Raw genomic sequence first — 18951 nt, 5'->3', positions numbered from 1 at the left:
CTTTTTCCAGTTTGCGTTTTTTCCCACGCTTTTTATCTTCCTTTTTTTGTCGATTGTCGTCTTCTCCTGTTTCGTTTTTTCTTTATAAGATGCGCCCTTTTTTCTGTCACATTTGTTCCGTTTTTGGCTCTCGTTTTTCCATTTCCTACTAAGTTTTCTATCTTTTTTCTCCCATTTTACCTTTTTCTTTAGTCCGCTTTTCTTTTCTTCTTTTCCTGTCCCATTTTGTCCCAGATTTCTCATTTTGTATACTGCTCAACATCGTTTTCTCGCTTTTCTTGGTTTCTTTGTCGGTTTTCTTTTTTCTCTGTCGCTTGACTTCTTTTCATTTTTAATTTCTCTGGTTTTCTGTTTCGTTTTTCCTTTTATTCTTTCCCGTTTCCTGTCACTGTTCTGATTTTCGTCTGTTTCTGTCCTATCTCCCCTGTATTTGTCTCATTTTCGCTCTTTGCTCTCTTGTTTTTCCTTTTTCTGCACGCTGTTTCTGCTTTCTCTTCTTTTCAAGTGCCATCTGGCGCCCTTTTCAGTCCTGATTTTGCTCTTGCTTGTCTATGTTCTGTTCCGTTTTTCGTATTTTTTCTTCCGTTTCTCCTTGTTTCTATTCTTTTCCTGTTTCGTTTTTCGTTTTCTTCCCCGTTGACCCCTTTTATATTCTTCGTTTTGTCCTGCTTTTCTGTCACGTTCTATTTTTCTTTTTCGTTTTATTCCGTTTGTCTTACGTTTTCACTTTTTTTCTCTTCTCCTTTTCCTCTTTTTCGATCCTGTATTTTTTGTTTTTTGTTCCTTTTTTTTGCTTTTCTGTCCAGTTTGCCATCATTTTCTTTCGGACCTTCCTCATTTTCCTAATCGTTTTTCCTTCTTTTCTCTCATTTTTCTTCTTGCCTCTTTAGGCCAGTTTTTCATCTTTTTCTCTATCGCGTTTTTCTGTTTTTTATCCCATCAGTACAGGCTTGATCACGTCCGTGCTCCGTTCCGTTTTTATATCCAGGAACAGCAGGAGATGGACTACCTCTAGATCTATCGGTATTCTATCTGTGAACATGCTGCAAAAAATTTGCCTATATTTTCATAAGAAACTGTTTGCTCTGCCCCATTTTGGTTCATGAGGTAAATATTCAGGAAACCCGAGTAACAAACAGGAGATAATTTTCCGACTTTCCTTTTGAATTTTTACCATCAGTTATTTTTAAATTGGACTTAAAATTGAAAAATTAATTTAAATTGTACTTGAAACTGGATTTAAAATCAAAGTTGGAATTGGACTTGAACTTAGTCTTGGCAACGAACATGAATTTAGACTTCAAATTGAACTGAAAGTAAGAATTGATTTTGCACTTGAAATTTTATTTGGAATTGGACTTGAAACTAGACTTAAAATTAAATTTGAAATTAGTGCGGAAATTGCACTTGAAACTAGATTTGAATTTGGACTTGAAATTCAGCTTAAATTAGGCTTGAAACTTAACTTTATACTTCATTTAAAATTGGACTTGAAGATGGAACTATTTTTAGATACTTATTGTAAACGTACCTAATACTGCGCACCCCAAATTTCAGTTAGAGTATCTAAAAAAACATGTTTACATGGAGCTATTCATTTAATAATGTAATGATTTTAAAGGAAAATATGCGGTGCGCAGAATTAGGAACCATACGCAGAATTAGGTGCTTTTACGGTAATTTACTAATCGACAAAATAATGGCAGATTAAATCAAAAAAATGCGGACTTGGTGGTGTAAGCACAGTTAGCAGCAGGACGAAGTCTTTCCTTACTTGGGATCTCTCCCAAAGTAAGGGCCAAAAATGTAGACCCAGGACAGTTCTTCAGGACAGTGACTTCAAGTGTTCTTTTTCACAAACCACGATTTTGTATTTTTTAGTAATTAACAATCTTATGTAATAACTAGTAAATTATTTTAAAATAATCTTAAGGAGAACAAATTTACAACAAACCTATCTTAATGAAAGTGCTTGAAAAATTAGTGCAAATTTTCACCCTCGATTGCTTTGATTTGTTATTTCCCAAATCAAGCGGTAACCAGGGTTACGCGGTTTGGCACATTTGTATTATTCGTGTGTATAATGTTGGCAACATTCTCCGGGCCAGGAACGGAATTCGCTTGCAATAGTATAATTTTGCTAACTGGTCTCGTGTACACTGATCTCGATGTTCTTACACAAACTGTCTTCACCCTTCCATCTGTTCCCCGAAAAATCTTTTCTACCACATCTTTCGCCCAATTTTCACGATGGAGAGATTCATCCACGATCATTACTAGATCTCCAATGCCAAATTCACGATAGCTTCTACTATCCGGTTACTTACCGCTCCTCATCAGCTTTGGTCGATATTCAGCTATCGATTTGCGCCAAAATTTATCTGCGAATACCTGTGCGACAGAGGCGAATGCCAAAATAGGCAGAGCCTCTTTAAAAAAAACCTGTGCGTGCTTATAGGCTGCCCGACATTTCAGATCTCGTTCATCAAAATCGTGATCAAATTGAGAGACATCGGATATATGCGTCAACAGTCTAATTGTTAATTACGTTCATTACCTCACACAAAGCTGTCCGTAAAACCAATTCCGTTGGATGTGTTTCCCGTAGCATTGCTCGAAGTGCAGTTTTCACAGTTCCTACTAACCGCTCCCAGTATCTTCCGAAATGCGGTGCTCCAGGGGGAATAAATTTCCATTCGACGCCCCTAACGTTTAATGTTTAATTGTCCGTCTGTGGTAAACCACGGATTGACATGAAGTAACGGTTCGCCATTATACAGCTGTTAGTGTCTAGAGACGGTACGACTTCTAAGTGAATAATACTACTCAGCTGTACTTTTCTATACCAAACATTTCTCGCCTCACTTATATCACGGACATCAATCGTCAAGCGTTGTGGTCGATTGTGTTTTGGCAACAGCAAAATCTTTTTCATTTTCAAAACGTACGCAGTAGCTCTAATCAATCTATTGAAATCAGAAAACCTTCTAATATCGGGTAAATCAATCATTTCTGTGTGGGAAACGGTGTAGCAAAATGAACTTAGTGCATGATAGTCGACTATTTCTTTATGGAAATTCAGCAATTCAGCAGATGACATTTCTAGAGTAACACCTTCACTGCTTTGAAGAAACTCAGGACCTCTAATCCATTCATCCATATTGCCAAATTTAGACGATTTTGTTCCTAAGTCCGCCACGTTTATTGAATCTGTCTGAAGATCCCACATGATGCCTAGTACTCGGGTGTAATTTTCTGCATCTTCGGCTATCAAAGCGGGTTCAAGAGATCTCAGCAGGGCCTCACAATTTGAGGAAAACTTGACAAGTTTAAACCTTCCCTGATTATGTACCTTGATGACGCGTTCGACCAGTTCGATGGCTTCTTCTTCTGTATCTGTGCAGTCAAAATAATCATCTACATAGTGCTGCTCTACCACCGCACGTTCTACCCCTGGTTATTGCTCTTCGAGTTCCTTAGCGTTGAAATTTTTAATAAACTGTGCCATTGAGGGCGATGACATTGCACCAAATATCATGACCATCATGATATGTACACTTGGAGGAGCAGATCGGTCCATACCGCGCCAAAAGAATCGTTGAGATTCCTGATCCTCTCTACGAATAACAACCTGATGAAACATTTCATTGATGTGGGCGACAAAGGCAATCTTCTTTCTTCTAGCACGCATCAAAATCGCAATCAATGGTGGAACGAAATCGGACCCCTTCAGCAACAAGTCGTTCAGCGAGAATCCATGCGATTTCGCTTTAGTGCCAATAACTAAACGAAATTTCTCACCGCTTACCACACTAAAATGTGGCAAATACCAAGTGTTTGCAGGTTCAGTTAGTTCCTCAGGTGACAGTTTTCTTGCATATCCCTTATCTACATAATCTTGAATTTTACTACAGTATTTCTCAGCGAATGCAGGATCAGCATCCGTCTTCTTTTCAATTGTTCGCAATCGATGCAACGCCTGAGATTTACCGAGGTTTAGTGCGCAACCTTGGATGTCGTACGCAGACAGAGAAGGTGGAACACTTGCCGTGTGGTTTCCGGCTACCTAATCATGCAGTTCGACGCCGGTTTTTCGGAGGGCGTGGCTGCGTGGGAGAGAGTTTCCTGTTTCTCTGCTGGCTTAGCACAGAGAGAGAGATACTCTCAATCGGTCTGTTTACACAATCTGCAGTTATGCTCTTTGGCGGTTGGTACCGAATTGTACGTTTGGGCAAAAATTGAGCCACGGGACCTGATCGTGCCGTGAGAGTCGGCAAATCAGGAGCCCCTAAGTCAAGGTCAAACTCCGTGTCAATGACTGAATGGCTGGAGGGGTGAAAACATGCCAGTCGCGAACGGAGTCTACTGTTCTGCATACTTACCACACGATGAACCGTCTCCCAGCGACGATTTCAGAAATGTGGTGAGACACTGTCAATCTAATGTAATCTAATCTAATCATCACATCATTTGGGGCAGCTCGGATATCAATCTGAGAGGCTGTGATTTGATGGAATATTTAAGTAGTACCAACCTTGGGATACTCAACATTGGCAATTGTCCAACTTTCATACGAGCTGGTAGAGAGGAAGTGTTAGATATAACACTCTGCTCTAACAGGATCAGTCATGAGTTGGCACAATGGCATGTTTCAAATGAGACACCAATATCTGATCATTGCTTTATATATTTTGATCATATGGGTGTCTCCTTGAACGCTGCGACATTTCGCAATCCGAGATTTTTCGACTGGGAACTCTTCGAGGAGGAACTGGCGATGAAATTTCAAGGATTCGAACCGACGATTGAGTCAGCGATCGACTTGGATGTGGCTGTAGTTGTCACAACATCTTTTATTGCGGACGCTTTTGAAGTAGCCTGCCCGCTAAAAACTATTAAAACGACTAGAGGAACACCATGGGGGAACTCTCATCTCGCGGAACTAAAGAAATGATGCAGGAGAGCCCGGAATTGACGTCGGAGGGATGGCGTGGAGCCTTTCAAACAGGCCCGGAAAGCCTATGCAAAGGCTCTACGATCTTCAGCACGCACGAGCTGGCACAGGTTCTGTAGCAACGTTTCCAGTTTCGGCGAGGCAAGTCGACTTAATAAAATACTGTCAAAATCGAAAGATTATCAGTTTAATAACATTCGAAGTTCGAACGGCGAATACTGTTCGAATGAAAATGAAATCCTGGAATGTCTCTTTTATAGTCACTTTCTGGGCTGTGTGGAAACTGAAGTTCGAAACGATCCAGAAATCGTTTTAGGTGGCTTAGACTCATGGGCTTTTGCTCGGAGACTTGTCACAACTGAAGCGATTGAGTGGGCCGTGAACAGCTTCTCTCCGTACAAATCTCCTGGAACAGATGGAATATACCCTATTATACTGCAGAAAGCATTCAATTACTTCAAACACATTCTGAGAAGGATGCTTGTGTGTGGTATTGCTATTGGGTACATCCCAACTCAATGGCGTGAAATAACCATTAGGTTTATTCCTAAAAGTTGGACGCGCGACATACGAGCAAGCACAAAGTTTTAGACCAGTCAGTCTAACGTCTTTCTTGCTTAAATCACTTGAGCGGATTGTTGATCACCACATCCGCGAAACAAGCTTAGTAGAAGTTCCTCTTCATTCAGCACAGCATGCTTATCAAAGTGGCAAGTCTACAACCACTTTATTACATGATGTGGTGGATAAAATTGAGGTTGCTTTTTCACAAAAGGAATCTTGCTTAGGAACTTTTTTGGATATTGAAGGCGCGTTTGATAACGTATCTTTCGCTTCCATTTTGGAGGCTGCTCGTTGTCATAATGTGCCTTCAATAATCATAAAGTGGATAGAACAAATGCTTAGTAACCGATTGCTTTTTTCGTCCTTACGGCAAGCAAGCATTTGGAAGCAAAGTGTTTGTGGATGTCCACAAGGTGGCGTTCTCTCGCCTCTTTTATGGAACCTTGTGGCGGACGGCCTATTGAGGAAACTCAATGGTCTAGGCTATCCGTCATATGGTTTTGCGGATGACTATCTCATCCTAGTAGTTGGAAAGTGCATAAGCACATTATTTGACTTAATGCAGCAGGCACTACGTGTCGTAGAAACGTGGTGCCGAGAAACTGCACTTTCGGTAAATTCGAGCAAAACATCTATCGTCTTATTTTCAAGACGTAGAAATACCAATGGAGCTCGCGCTCTGCGCTTTTACGATTCGGATGTTGATGTTGTGAACGAAGTGAAGTACGTGGGGTTGATTCTCAACTCCAAGCTTGACTGGTCCACAAATATTGATTTCCGAATTAAAAAAGCGTGCATGGCCTTTGGGCAATGTAGACGAGCAATTGGCAACTCTTGGGGACTTAAACCCAAATACATACACTGGTTATACACGGTCGTTGTCAGACCAATACTGGCGTATAGTTGTCTTGTATGGTGGCAGAGAGGGGAAGTTGTGACTGTCCAGACAAAGCTAAACCATCTTCAAAGGATGTGTTTAATGGCAATGTCTGGTGCATTCACTACAACTCCTACTGCCGCCCTAGAAGCTATTTTCAATATTAAACCTCTACACTTCCACCTGAAGCAAGAGGCACTAATATGTGCTTATCGACTACACGCGATTGGCCTTTGGCAGTCTGTGGACGGTTCCACTGGTCATACTCGACTGTGGTCGCAAATTGTTGCTGAGGACAAGTTTGCCCTTGCTCCTAGCGATGTAACGCTCATGCGTACTTTCCCGTATAGGACTTTCTCAAGTGACTTTCCTCCTAGGGAGGAGTGGATGTCAGGCTACATGGAAAGGAAAATTTCCGACTATGTGGTCTGTTATACCGATGGTTCCTTGTACGAAGGTCGCGCGGGTGCTGGTGTTTACTGCCGTGAGCTGGAATTGGCGGAATCCTATTCGTTGGGTAGTTACTGCACCGTTTTTCAAACTGAAATCTTTGCAATTATGTGCGGAGCTCAGTTTGCACTTCAGAAAGAACTGATAGGCAAGATTATCTACTTCTGTTCTGACAGTCAAGCCGCTATAAAAGCCCTTTGTGCGGCTAATTCTAAATCTAAAACAGTCATCGCCTGCCACACCCAATTAGAAGAACTAAGCATTCTAAATGCCGTTCATCTGGTTTGGGTTGCTGGCCATTCTGGTATAACCGGAAATGAATGGGCTGATGAACTAGCAAGATCTGGAGCAGAAAAGTCGGTTTTCAAACCGGAACATGCTTTACCAATTGCGGCATGTTGGATAAAACAAAAGATTCGATCTTGGTTTTCATCTGAACTTGTACGTTATTGGGAAAATCTTGAAACTTGTCGTCAAACGAAAAGTTTCATTGTTAAGCCTTATGAGAAGGTTGCGAAATTTCTTTTGCAACACTCAAAGGTAAATTGCAGTATTCTTGTCAGATCACTGACTGGTCACTGCAGACAACATTATCGTATGGCTACGATTCAGCGAGCTGCTCAGCGAGCTCTTCAGGTCTCTTGTCTTTAGTGGAACTATTAGTCCAGCGTTATTTGAACCTATCAATATACAGGGACAGGCATTCTGTATCGCAGCGAGCTTGTCCTCGTCCAGCATTGGATATAACAGTTTTACCTTTTCTGCGTAGAACTTCATCGGAGGCAGGCCCATGCTTTGTACAGTTCGAACATTATTTACTTGGAACCATTTAGCCTGTGTAGGCGGCCCGGAAATTCGGAACGATAACAGCATGGATTTTTCCTCTTTGGGCGAAATTCCATTTGTCCAACGATAATTCACGGATGAAGTCGGTCCCCGCAAGCCAATTCTTTTAGCGACAGCAGCATCCATCATCGACAATGTAGAACCTTCGTCAAAGAGAGCAAATACTTCTTCGACGCCTGCAGGACTTTCAATCCTGACTTTTCCTACGCGCAGCAAGGTATTAACGTTTTTACCGTGCACATTATATACATTCGACTGACTGACTCGAACATCGTTACGTTTCGATCTCGATAGTTCATCATCAGGGACCAGTTCATCGTGGTTTTGGTTGTAAATTGAACATTTCTTATCCGATTTGCAGGTTCGTCTTCTATGGTCTGACCTCAGACAGATGTAACAGACCTTGCAAGAATTTGAAACAGACCGGCGTTGGGCTACTGACAATTTACGGAATTGAGGACACTTCGACGTTGTGTCTACGACGCGGTTGTTAACATTCAGTACCATTTGCTTTGGTTTCGATGAGTTCGGTCTTTTGGTACTGCCATCTAAACTGGCTAGTTGATTGTCCATTTCATCCTCCAACCAGCGAGAAAAAGTGTTGAGCTCTATGACTTTTCCTTCCTTGACCGAAGATGCCTTATGCCGAATCCACATCTGCTTACTGAAAGCAGGCAATTTTTCAGCCAGGCGGGAAATCAGCTCCGGATTCATTAAGTAAATATTAGCTCTAACGTTCCGCATTGCAGTTTGTGTTCCGATGACTGTGTTGTAGAATACTCGAAAAGATTGGATGTTTCCTTCCGTCACACATTCGAGGCTTCTCAGTGCTTCAAGTCTATTGGCCACCACCCATTCTGTTGACCAAATCGGCACATTTGTATTATTCGTGTGTATAAAGTTGGCAACATGTGGGTTTCAGAAATTATTTCGTTTTACATTAAAGTTTAGAGAATGGATGTCCCAGCCTGGGCACGCCAGTAGCACATACTCTGAAACTCAAAGTCTCATTTCATATTAACTAGCATAAAAAGCCAACATTAGCGCACGCAAAACAGCAGATAAAAACCCCTCCCAGAAAAGGTTTAAAGTTACTCCCGGTTATTTATAGAACCATGTAAAATAATTTTCTGAATCGTCAGCAACTTACCGCACAATTTCGTACCCGACCATATCAGCACGCCCCGGTTGCATTGGGCTATGAATAGACTATTCACTGAGGTATTTTTCAGAGATATCGGTAAAAAAAACTCTCACCTCCAAATGCCTTTGCCAACAGCCCAGCCACGTTGCGTGTGTTTTGTCCGGTAACAATAAACCAATGGTATCTAATTTCACTTCAAGCGAACTTCGAGATCTCGCCAATAAATCAGCCCATTATAGAAATATAAAAAAACCTGGTGAGGAATAATAATTTTTCCCACTTGTGCACAAGCCTTTCGCCTCGTCCTGCGCGATTCGTGCGGATACGATGGAAAAGGGGGGAAGACCCACTGCCCAGAAATTCGGTTGATGTGATTCGCTGTACGTCTCTTTGCAGAGCCCACCTCCCAGGCCCAGCACGCACTCCGCTTGACGCCCGAAAGCATCGTTACTGGACCGCAGTCTCGCGCAGTCGTTAGGTCGATGCCTGACGCGTGGGTGGAAACCGCGCCGTGTGCTCCGTTGCAGCCAAGAAACTGCAAGATTTATGTTAACTAAATATTAAAATAATTATACGCAAAATGCCATCCGCGTGGTCCGACACGTACGACAACGACCACGACGACGACGACACCTCTTGATCTGGAACGAAGCACAAAAGAAACCGACGACCGGCGGCACACCGGTGGTGACCGGCTGTGAGATTATCTGCTTCCCAGTGGCGCCAAGATCACCACGATCGGTCTCATTGGGGACGGGCAGATCGCGTTACAGACTCTCTTTTTCTTAGGACCTCATGGGCGAGGATCGCTGTCGCTGGACCCATCAACAGACGGGGACCGGTTACCACCGACCGACCGCAGCCGACGACGACGACGGTTTGTCAGTTTCCCTCTGCGCACCAAGTCTGTTGATTTTGTTTTTATTTTAAGGGCAGTTAAAATGAACGACTAAGGAAATCAAATGAATCAGCACAAGAGGACGGTTTAAATTACCAAGCGTATAGAGCGATAGTCAGATCAAGATAAAAGCGAATGGAACTTCTAAGGAAGCCTCAAAACAAACTCATAACGAAACACCAGCACCGGAAAGTTGTTTTGATGATCTTCATGTAAATAAAATTTTGAGTTAGTTGCAAATTCCGACAGCTAATTTTCACCCCATAACATGGTAGTAACTGCCGCTTCCCTACCGTGGCGCTGGCGGGTCGGCAGCCGAGAACGAGTGCCCAAAAACAACAAACAAACTTTTCCCCGAGTGAGTTCAGTTTATCGAAATGAGCTGCAAAATGCTTTCATCAGCAGTGCAAATTTTTAGCGCCATTCAGTTTTTCTCAACCCGCTGTGATGGGAATTTTCAACAGTGCAATATTTATCTTGCAAAGAGTGTTCCTCCCCTCGACCTCGGCGCGGCAGTGTCTCCCCTCGTCCTCGTCGGGCATCTTCCAGATTCAAAGTATTTAATGAATGTGTATTTACACACAACAGAAATCATCTCCGAGTAGGCGATGCCATTATTGGTGGTGCGTGAAGTACGCCATTTCTAAAACTCCCCAACAACGGTAAGTGCTTCTTTGCTGAATGGTATGAATCGGTCGGTATACTCTTGGCGTAATTCAACGTGCCAGACGGTTGCATTATGTTTATATTTACGTTAATTTCCATTTTTTATTCCGCAGTGGGTGATCCGGCAAACTATACACAAACGATGAGATCACCGGTGTTTTTCACCCCCTTTTCGGGCACCTCAAAATGAAAGGTAACTAACTCATTGATGTTGTTTTCAAATGATGAACCCGAATGGAGGCATTTGACGCCACCCCGACTGGTCCGAACCGATGGTTCTTCTTCGTTGGAAGCTCATTCACACGTGATTCCGGAAGAAATGCGTAAAATTCCAACGAAACCCAAAGGCAGTTAGTAAAGAAAACAAAAACAGCAACCCCCGGTGTGACCTTTTCCTGCATTTTCGTCCGTCTCGAACGTGGTCCATCCTCGCCCTCGTTGCCCTTGATTTGTGCAAGAAAAAATACCACCTACGTGTTTGAATGATACACAAAACACCAGTCAGTGTTTGTCTTTGGCAATCTATTTGACTGACCTAAATTGTTCTTTATCCTGTGCCGCTCAGTAATCGTCCTGTCCTGTCCATTTTCATTTTCATTTTCATGGATAATCACGTGCGAAACCTACCCGCACACAAACATCAACGCTATTAAATTATATTATTGTTGTTCTTCGTTAAAAAAATGGACTTTTTCATTTATTTTCGTGCTGGAAGCTGTGAATTATTTAGTGTAAACTTTTAACTTATGGTTAAAATTTGATGATTATTAATTTCCCTTCAAATAGTCAGAATAAGCGCATAACTTGGCAGAATTGCGAAATAAAAATTTACACTACCGGCCATATTTCGTATGGTGTTTTAAAAACTACAGATTTTGAACGCTTTTTTATGGCTTCTGAACGACTTTTGACGGGTTGCTTCCTAATTCCATGTGACATCTGACCAAACATCCAGTATGTACTAGCCACTCATTTAACTACCGGGCATCCACTGCACGCTCGATCACACCCTGACAACCGACCAGTCACACGCTACCGCATATTTGCCAAGTACCGTATCAAACATACCTTTACACACTTCAGGCGAAACCTTACGATATAGTATAAATGACAAGATGCCACATCCTCCCCTGGCGCAAAATAAACAACTATTGCTTAAGTTAAAGTTTCAAGTCAACTATGAAGATTTTATTATTTATGTATTGATGCAGTAGTTTGTATATTCTTATTTGTTTTATTGAAGTTGCCTTACTCTCATACGCCTCCCCGTTTTGTTGTGTGATACGTAGTCATTTCATTAGAATTTAGAATTTATGATAAGCCCTATCCTCTCAGCTTCCTCCTTAAGATGCGTGTACGCTTCTTCCACAGCTCTACGGTTAACACCGATGATATCGATGTCGTCCGCGAACCCTAGAAGCATATGAGATTTCGTGATGATGGTACCGCTTCTCTGCACACCAGCCCTTCGAATAGCACTTTCCAATGCAATGTTGAACAGCAAATTTGATAGTCCGTCACCTTGCTTCAAACCATCTAACGTCACAAACGAGTCCGATGTCTCACCCGCTATCCTGGCGCTTGATTTTGAACCATCAAGGGTAGCACGTATCAGCCTAATCAGTTTTGTTGGAAAACCATGTTCGTGCATAATCTGCCACAGCTCGTTTCGTTAAACTGAATCGTACGCCGCCTTGAAGTCTAAAAACAAATGATGAGTCTGCAAGTTGAATTCCCGGAATTTATCAAGGATCTGTCACAAGGTGAACATTTGGTCCGTCGTGGAGCGTCCCTCTCGTAAACCGCACTGGTATTCGCCAACAAAGCTTTCCTGAAACGGCTTCAGTCTGAGAAACAGGATGCGAGAGAGAATTTTGTATGTAGAATAGAGGAGAGTAATACCGCGATAATTGCTGCATTCGAGTCGATGGCCCTTTTTGTAAATTGGGCATATGAGATCTTCCAACCAGTCCGTAGGTAATTTCTCCTCAGTCCATACTTTTAGTATGACCTGATGGCTTGCACAATACAGTCGTTCGCTCCCGACTTTCAAAAGTTCGGCGGGGATGCCGTCCTTTCCAGCTGCTTTGCCGTTTTTCAGCTCTCTCGCTGCTTTCCTAGCCTCGTCCAAAGTTGGTGCATTCATCATCCGCAATGCTTGTCCATCATCCACAATCGTTATCCTGTTTCTGTTGACCGTTCCATCTTGTTTACCATTCAACAATGCATCGAAATATTGTTTCCACCGCCTAGCCACCTCCGATCTTTCGGTAATCAGGTTTCCCTCCTTGTCGTTGCACATAACAGAAGTTGGCACGGTCCGGTTCCTGATTCCGTTGATCGTATTAAAGAAGCTTCTTGTATCGTGCCTCTCGAAGCAATTATCCGCCTCCGCAAGAATGCGATCCCAGTGCTGACGTTTCTTACGACGGTGTGGTCTCTTTTCGGCAACTCTAGCATCTCGGTATCTCTCTGCTCTGGCGTGTCACAGTTGCAGCCAAAATGTGACTTCTGGCGCTGTAGTACTTATCGCGTCGTGGGTGTGTGTCCACTGTTCGTGCAGGTTCTCTCCGAGATGTTCACCGAACCGCTCATCCCAGAGTAGGACTCTGCAGCAACTCCCTCCGCTGATAACCGCCAAATGTTCAGTCGTATCTTCCTCGTTGGCTTCGATTTGAATACGTTGGACAACCGGGCGCGGATCTTGTTTACTACGAGATAGTGGTCTGAATCAACGTTTGGTCCCCGGAAGGATCGCACGCCTGCGACATCAGAAAAGTGCCGGCCATCAACCAAAACGTGGTCGATCTGAGAGCAGGCCTCTTCATTAGGGTGTTTCCAGGTGTGCTTCCGAATGTTCCATCGTGCAAAATGGGTCTGTAGTACCATGATTTTCAAACTTTATGTACCTTTTTCTCATAAACTACACAACATATTGGAACAAACTTTTTTTTGTTTTGTTGGTAGTAGCTTGGCAAAGACTTTTATAACTTTTGAAGTTTGTAAACGAAACACAGCCAGAGAAAAAAGAAAAAGAAGACAAAATTTTACTTTTTCATGCATCTTTTCTTCTTCTTTTACGTTTTTCTCAAGCTGTGTTTTGTTTACGAAACTCAAAAGTTATAAAACTCTTTGCCAAGCTACTACCAACAAAACAAAAAAAAAGTTTGTTCCAATACGTTGTGTAGTTTCTGAGAAAAAGGTACATAAAGTTAGAAAATCGTGGTTTTCCACGCCGCACTGGAATGCTTATGTGTATAATCATTTCTCGGTCACTTCCCGTGGGCGGATCCTTACAAATTAGGTATCAAAATAAGCGGAAAAGACTGCAGAATCAAAATTTGAAATAAAATAATGATTTTTCCAAAAAATTTAGTCGTTTATGTCCCCTTAACCAACTTCTTTTTACTTCTGCCTATCCACTTCGTACTGTCACTATTTTTCCTACTTTTCGTTTAACTTCACTTTAGAATCTTTTCTTTTCTTCTGTCTTTTACCGTGACTAACTTCTGTCTCCGTCCGTACGTGTCGGACTCTTTGGAGGTTGTCTTCCAAAATGGCTCATTCCCCAGACTTTTGTGCCTGCCAAGTACAGGACTTTCGAACGGGGCCAATGAACCAACTTCGGCTAATTTCACCAGGTTTCATCCGGTGGGCATTAGCAGGGTTTGTTTACTTTCGCGGTACCCTAACCTTTTTTCGGGGATAACGACAGGTAAACCGAAAAGACTTTTGGTCAAGGTCGGGTGTGTGGGATTGGTTAATAGGGTTTGTTACCTATTTTATTTTGTAATCTCGTTGTATCCCCGATGACTATCTTTATGTCATGTCTTGGGAAATATTCGAATATTTCGTTTAATAATTCGATTATTCATACGATTATGAACGATTAATGGGGATTATTCACATTTTGACGTAGGACTACGTCTTACTTTCATAGGGTGGCATGCTAGAAGAGCAAAGGTGACCGCGACACGAAAAAGTGATAGATTTTGAACGCTTATAGGCCAGCCAATTCTGATTCTATTTTTATAATTCGCATACCATTTGAATCACAAAATATATGCCTTTTGTATAGTTATTATTGGAAGACTGTATTTTGCAAGTAACTCCTGGAATTTCCATGCAAAGTTGAACCATTTTTCCAAATTCACTACAGTTGTCGCCATAGTTACCAAATGAAATTGTTATTAAAAACATATAATCAATTTAAGTGAGAAGTGAGTGATTTTATGAATCTGAGTTTATAATGTTTCAATTGCTCCAAGCAAAATACATGCAAAAATATCGCAAGCGAGTCCGTGAGAAGGCATTATTAACTGTAACGGCTAAGAGGCCAGCGTTGACGGTGGCAGAACGCCGTAACCTCTACCGTTTGAGAGAAAACGGAAGTGATTCGTAGTCCATCCTGAAGTTATTAGTTGGTGCATCGCACGAAATAGCTGGTCTCTTCAACGTTGAAGCGTTGCGTGAGGTGTCCACTACGGCGCACGTTGAGGCCAGCGTATCGCCTAACGTAGCAGGTGAGTCTTATAGAGACCGAAAAGATGTAATCATCAGACATTAGTTGTTTCTTTTATTGCTTGAACGTTACTGTTTATCATGTTTATACGTATTTCTCTGTTACTTAATGTCTATAATCATAACAGGTCCTGCTTGTGGCGGCACATGAGATAATTAAAAGTTATTGTATTTTGAAATCCTTTGTTTTATATAAATCGGCAATCTTCCATTATGGTTTAATCTTTGTAGGGATATTCGATTACTCGATTAATCGAGCGTTTAATGGACGTTTTGGGATTTACCTAAAATTCAAACGCTCCAAAAACTTCACTTTTTGGGATTGCTATCTTGCTAACAGAGAGGAGAAGGTGGTCACGGCCGACAAAAATACGAGTAAGGAGATCCAACGACGCATTCAAGCTGGAAATCGAGCCTACTTTTCCCTCCGCAAGACGCTAAGGAACATTCGCCGTCGCATAAAGCTGACGATGTACAAAACGCTAATAAGACCGGTAGTCCTCTACAGACTTCAGACAGTAACTTTGCTTATGGAGGACATACGTGCACTAGCCGTATTTGAACGAAAGGTGTTGCAGACTATTGTTGGCAAAGTACAGACAGAAAGCGGAGAGTGGCGGAGGCGTATGAATCATGAGCTACAGGCACTGCTTGGAGAGATTCCCATCGTACACCTGGCGAAAGTTGGGTGACTACGGTGGGCCGGCCACGTCGCAAGGATGCCGGACGACTGTGCATTGAAATCTGTTCTCTTCAAGAACCCCACCGGCACCAGGAATAGAGGGGCCCAACGTGCTAGATGGCTCGACCATTGAAATGCGATTGGCATGTATCGAGACGCGCAACGAATTTGCGACGAGTAGCCGAGGACCGCGTACAATGGAGAGGAATTCTTGATACAGCAAGAGCCACCCCGGATGATATAACGCCGTACGAACTGCAACAAATAGGGTGCCCTCAGCGATCTCCCAAGAACCCAAGGAACATTTTTGTTGTATAACAGCTTATCAAGCGCTTATTCCATCGGTATTAGCTATACGGTGGCTGAATACTACTCTTAAACAAAAATGTTTGTTGGGAATGTTTAATAAAGTAGCATGATTTTCACCTATCGTGCTAAACCCTTACGTAAGCGAGTCAATTGCTTCTTTAGGAGCTCCCATAAAGTTTCCGCCACCGTTTTTTATTTATATTTTCATGTTTATGTTTAATTTATATAATTTATATCCTCGACCACTAGTTTTAAGAAGTTGACCATCATTGGGACTTAGATTGTAAGTCTGATGATGAAAGAAATAAATAAGAAATAAGAAAGACATCGAAAGGAATCAATCCAAAATCGCACTTTTATGCGTGATAATGGAAATTTTTTCTCACAATCAGCTATATTTAATAACTTCTATTGTTTATAGTGATTTTGTTTTAACAGCTCTTGAATATCATAATAAATAATTTACTTACGTTTAATGAAAGCAAAAATTTCAAACTTTTCTATATTTTCTTTTCCGTGTTTCTGCATCTTCACGAAACGAAAAAGCCGGTACAGGATCGCGTCCCGACTAATTTTATAGCGACGCTATAAAGTAAAATTTATAGCTAGCAAGAGGCGCGAAATCAGCTGTCAGTTGGTTTTGTTTATCATCATCAGCCAGCCGTTGCATGCAAAACTAAACAGTGATTGGTCCGTTTGGTTTGTGTGTTCCTAAAAAATCGTGTTTTAAAAGTTTTAAAGTAATCGAACCCCGTTAGTATGAGCCGTCGAAGCACACGGCTCCCGGAGAAGGATCCGCTTGCGTCTAGTTCCGATGAAGAGACGGGCAGCGTTCGATCCGAAACGCCCGTTCGTTCAACAGCACGCAAAAGTACGGCACGAGCTCAAACCACCGAGACAAGCATTGGACGCCGTTCCCTACGTCACCGTTCTCCGAACAAACGGTACACCGAGGATTTTGTTTCCGACAGTCGAACGATTGCTGAACAGGATCCGTTAGAGATTATTTCCGACGAAGAGGCATGTAGCGTTCGGTCGGAGACGCCAGTTCGTTCGTCTGCGCGCAAAAGTGCCGCACGGAATCTGCGAACCACTGAAGTAAGTGATGAATCGGTAGATCGACGACGGTCCCTTCGGCACCGTTCTCCGAACAAACGGTATACGGAGGATTTTGTTCCGGACGTTCCCAGAAGAAGTCACCGTTCGAGAGTCATTTCCGACGATGAAGACGATGGCAACGACGAGGACCAGTGCCAGCTGCACGACCTGGCGCTTAAAGTGAAGGCAACTACTCTCTTCGAAGAACGGGAGGATGTGCAAGGGCAGCACATTTATGGGTTTAAAACACCGAAAAAGAGAGACTCAATGAGTGTTTTAGTTTCCAGTGTTCAGCACCGGACGCCGACAACGGCGTCCAAGCCCGGCAGTAGTAGACTGCACTCGGCGAGGACACCGAAAACACCCGTCACAACTCCTTCGACGGCAGGCAGGCGGAAGAGTTTAGCTGCTGCTGCAGCTAAAACACCCCACCAGGACCGGAGGAAGCTAAAGAAAAGTTAGTTTGACTTACCAAGTTTTCTACTTTTTTAAGCTAATTTTAAAATTTTCATTTCAGATATTTCAAAAATGGTTCAAAATGAATCCGATTCGGATTTTTCGGTTAGTGGGAGCGACTATGAGCCAACATCGGAAGAGGATAACGATGGCGATGGTGAAACCAGCTCGGAAGAGGAGTCTTCCTCCGAAGATGAGGACGCTAAACCGAAACGTCCCGTTATTAAGCAGAACGCAGCTCAAATCGGTATAGCATCAGCAGCGGCGGCGCAGAAACAAACCGGCATGCGAACACGTGGCCGAAAGAAAACTGCTGCCGAGCTGCAGTACGTGCTGCAAAGTGATGATTATTTTTCCACCCACAGCAGCTCGAAGGTGGTCACGTCGGATCACACACTGGATCGGCTGAATACGCCTCGGTTGCCTCATGATCAGCTGTTTCGCCTTTTGCGGGAACTTCGCGGTTCCAGTGAGCATGAGAAGGCCATTCAGGAATTGCATGAAGAATATGAAAGTTATTTTGCCAAATGGCTGTACCTGATGAACGAAGGTTTCAACATTCTGCTCTATGGGTTGGGATCGAAGCGGAATCTGCTGCAGAGCTTCCACCGGAAGATTCTCGCCAGCCAGCCGGTCATCGTGATTAACGGTTTCTTTCCGACACTCACTATTAAAGACGTTCTGGATGCCATCACCGGGGATGTTTTGGACCTAAATGTTAGCAGTGGTAATTTTCACGAACTGGTGGATATAATTGAGGAAGAATTCAGTTACCTTCCGACGACGCACCTGTTCCTGATCGTACATAACCTCGACGGAACAATGTTGCGTAATGGAAAAGCTCAAAACGTGCTGGCGCGACTGGCAAACATCGATAACATTCACCTGCTTGCTTCGATCGATCACATTAACACGCCTCTGAGTAAGTAATTTTCACCTATTTTTAACGCAATTTTTATTACCCGATTTTTCTGATTTTAGTTTGGGATTCTTCCAAGCTGAGCTACTACAACTTCTCCTGGTGGGACGTAACGACTATGCTGCCGTACTCGGACGAAACGGCCTTTGAAAACTCGCTGTTGGTGCAGAATTCCGGCGCACTGGCACTGTCGTCGATGAAGAACGTATTCAACTCACTGACAACGAACTCGCGCGGAATCTTTCTGGCCATTGTGCGCCACCAGCTGGCCAACAAGGATAACCCGCACTATCCGGGTATGCTGTTTAAAGAACTGTACAGTAACTGCCGGGAGGCATTCCTGGTCAGTACCGATCTGGCCCTTCGGGCTCAGCTAACCGAATTCATCGACCACAAACTGGTCAAGGTGAAACGCACGATTGACGGAGCCGAGAATCTACTGATCCCGATCGAGGCCGGTTTGCTGGATCAGTTTCTAGAGGAGAATCAGGCTAAATAAACCGGTAAGCATTTTGATACTGGCTAAAATCGAAATAGCAAAAGTTGCTTCTTTTAATTTATTTCAAT

The 18951-nt window shown here is 42.9% G+C and overlaps 1 protein-coding gene across 1 annotated transcript; it reads left to right on the top strand.

Annotated features, from left to right (window-relative positions):
- Nucleotides 1-16670: 16670 nt before the first annotated feature.
- On the top strand, nt 16671-18883 carry LOC128732398 (origin recognition complex subunit 2). Its single transcript, XM_053825645.1, has 3 exons — nt 16671-17466; nt 17527-18387; nt 18447-18883. Exons 1-3 carry the CDS (start codon nt 16671-16673, stop codon nt 18881-18883), a joined length of 2094 nt encoding a protein of 697 aa, XP_053681620.1.
- Nucleotides 18884-18951: the final 68 nt, after the last annotated feature.

The sequence above is a fragment of the Sabethes cyaneus genome, chromosome 1 (genome assembly GCF_943734655.1).
Source record: "Sabethes cyaneus chromosome 1, idSabCyanKW18_F2, whole genome shotgun sequence".
In the NCBI taxonomy this organism is placed as follows: Eukaryota; Metazoa; Arthropoda; class Insecta; order Diptera; family Culicidae; genus Sabethes; species Sabethes cyaneus.
The sequence above is the reverse complement of the archived record's forward strand: the minus strand, read 5'-3'. Positions and strand labels throughout refer to the sequence as shown.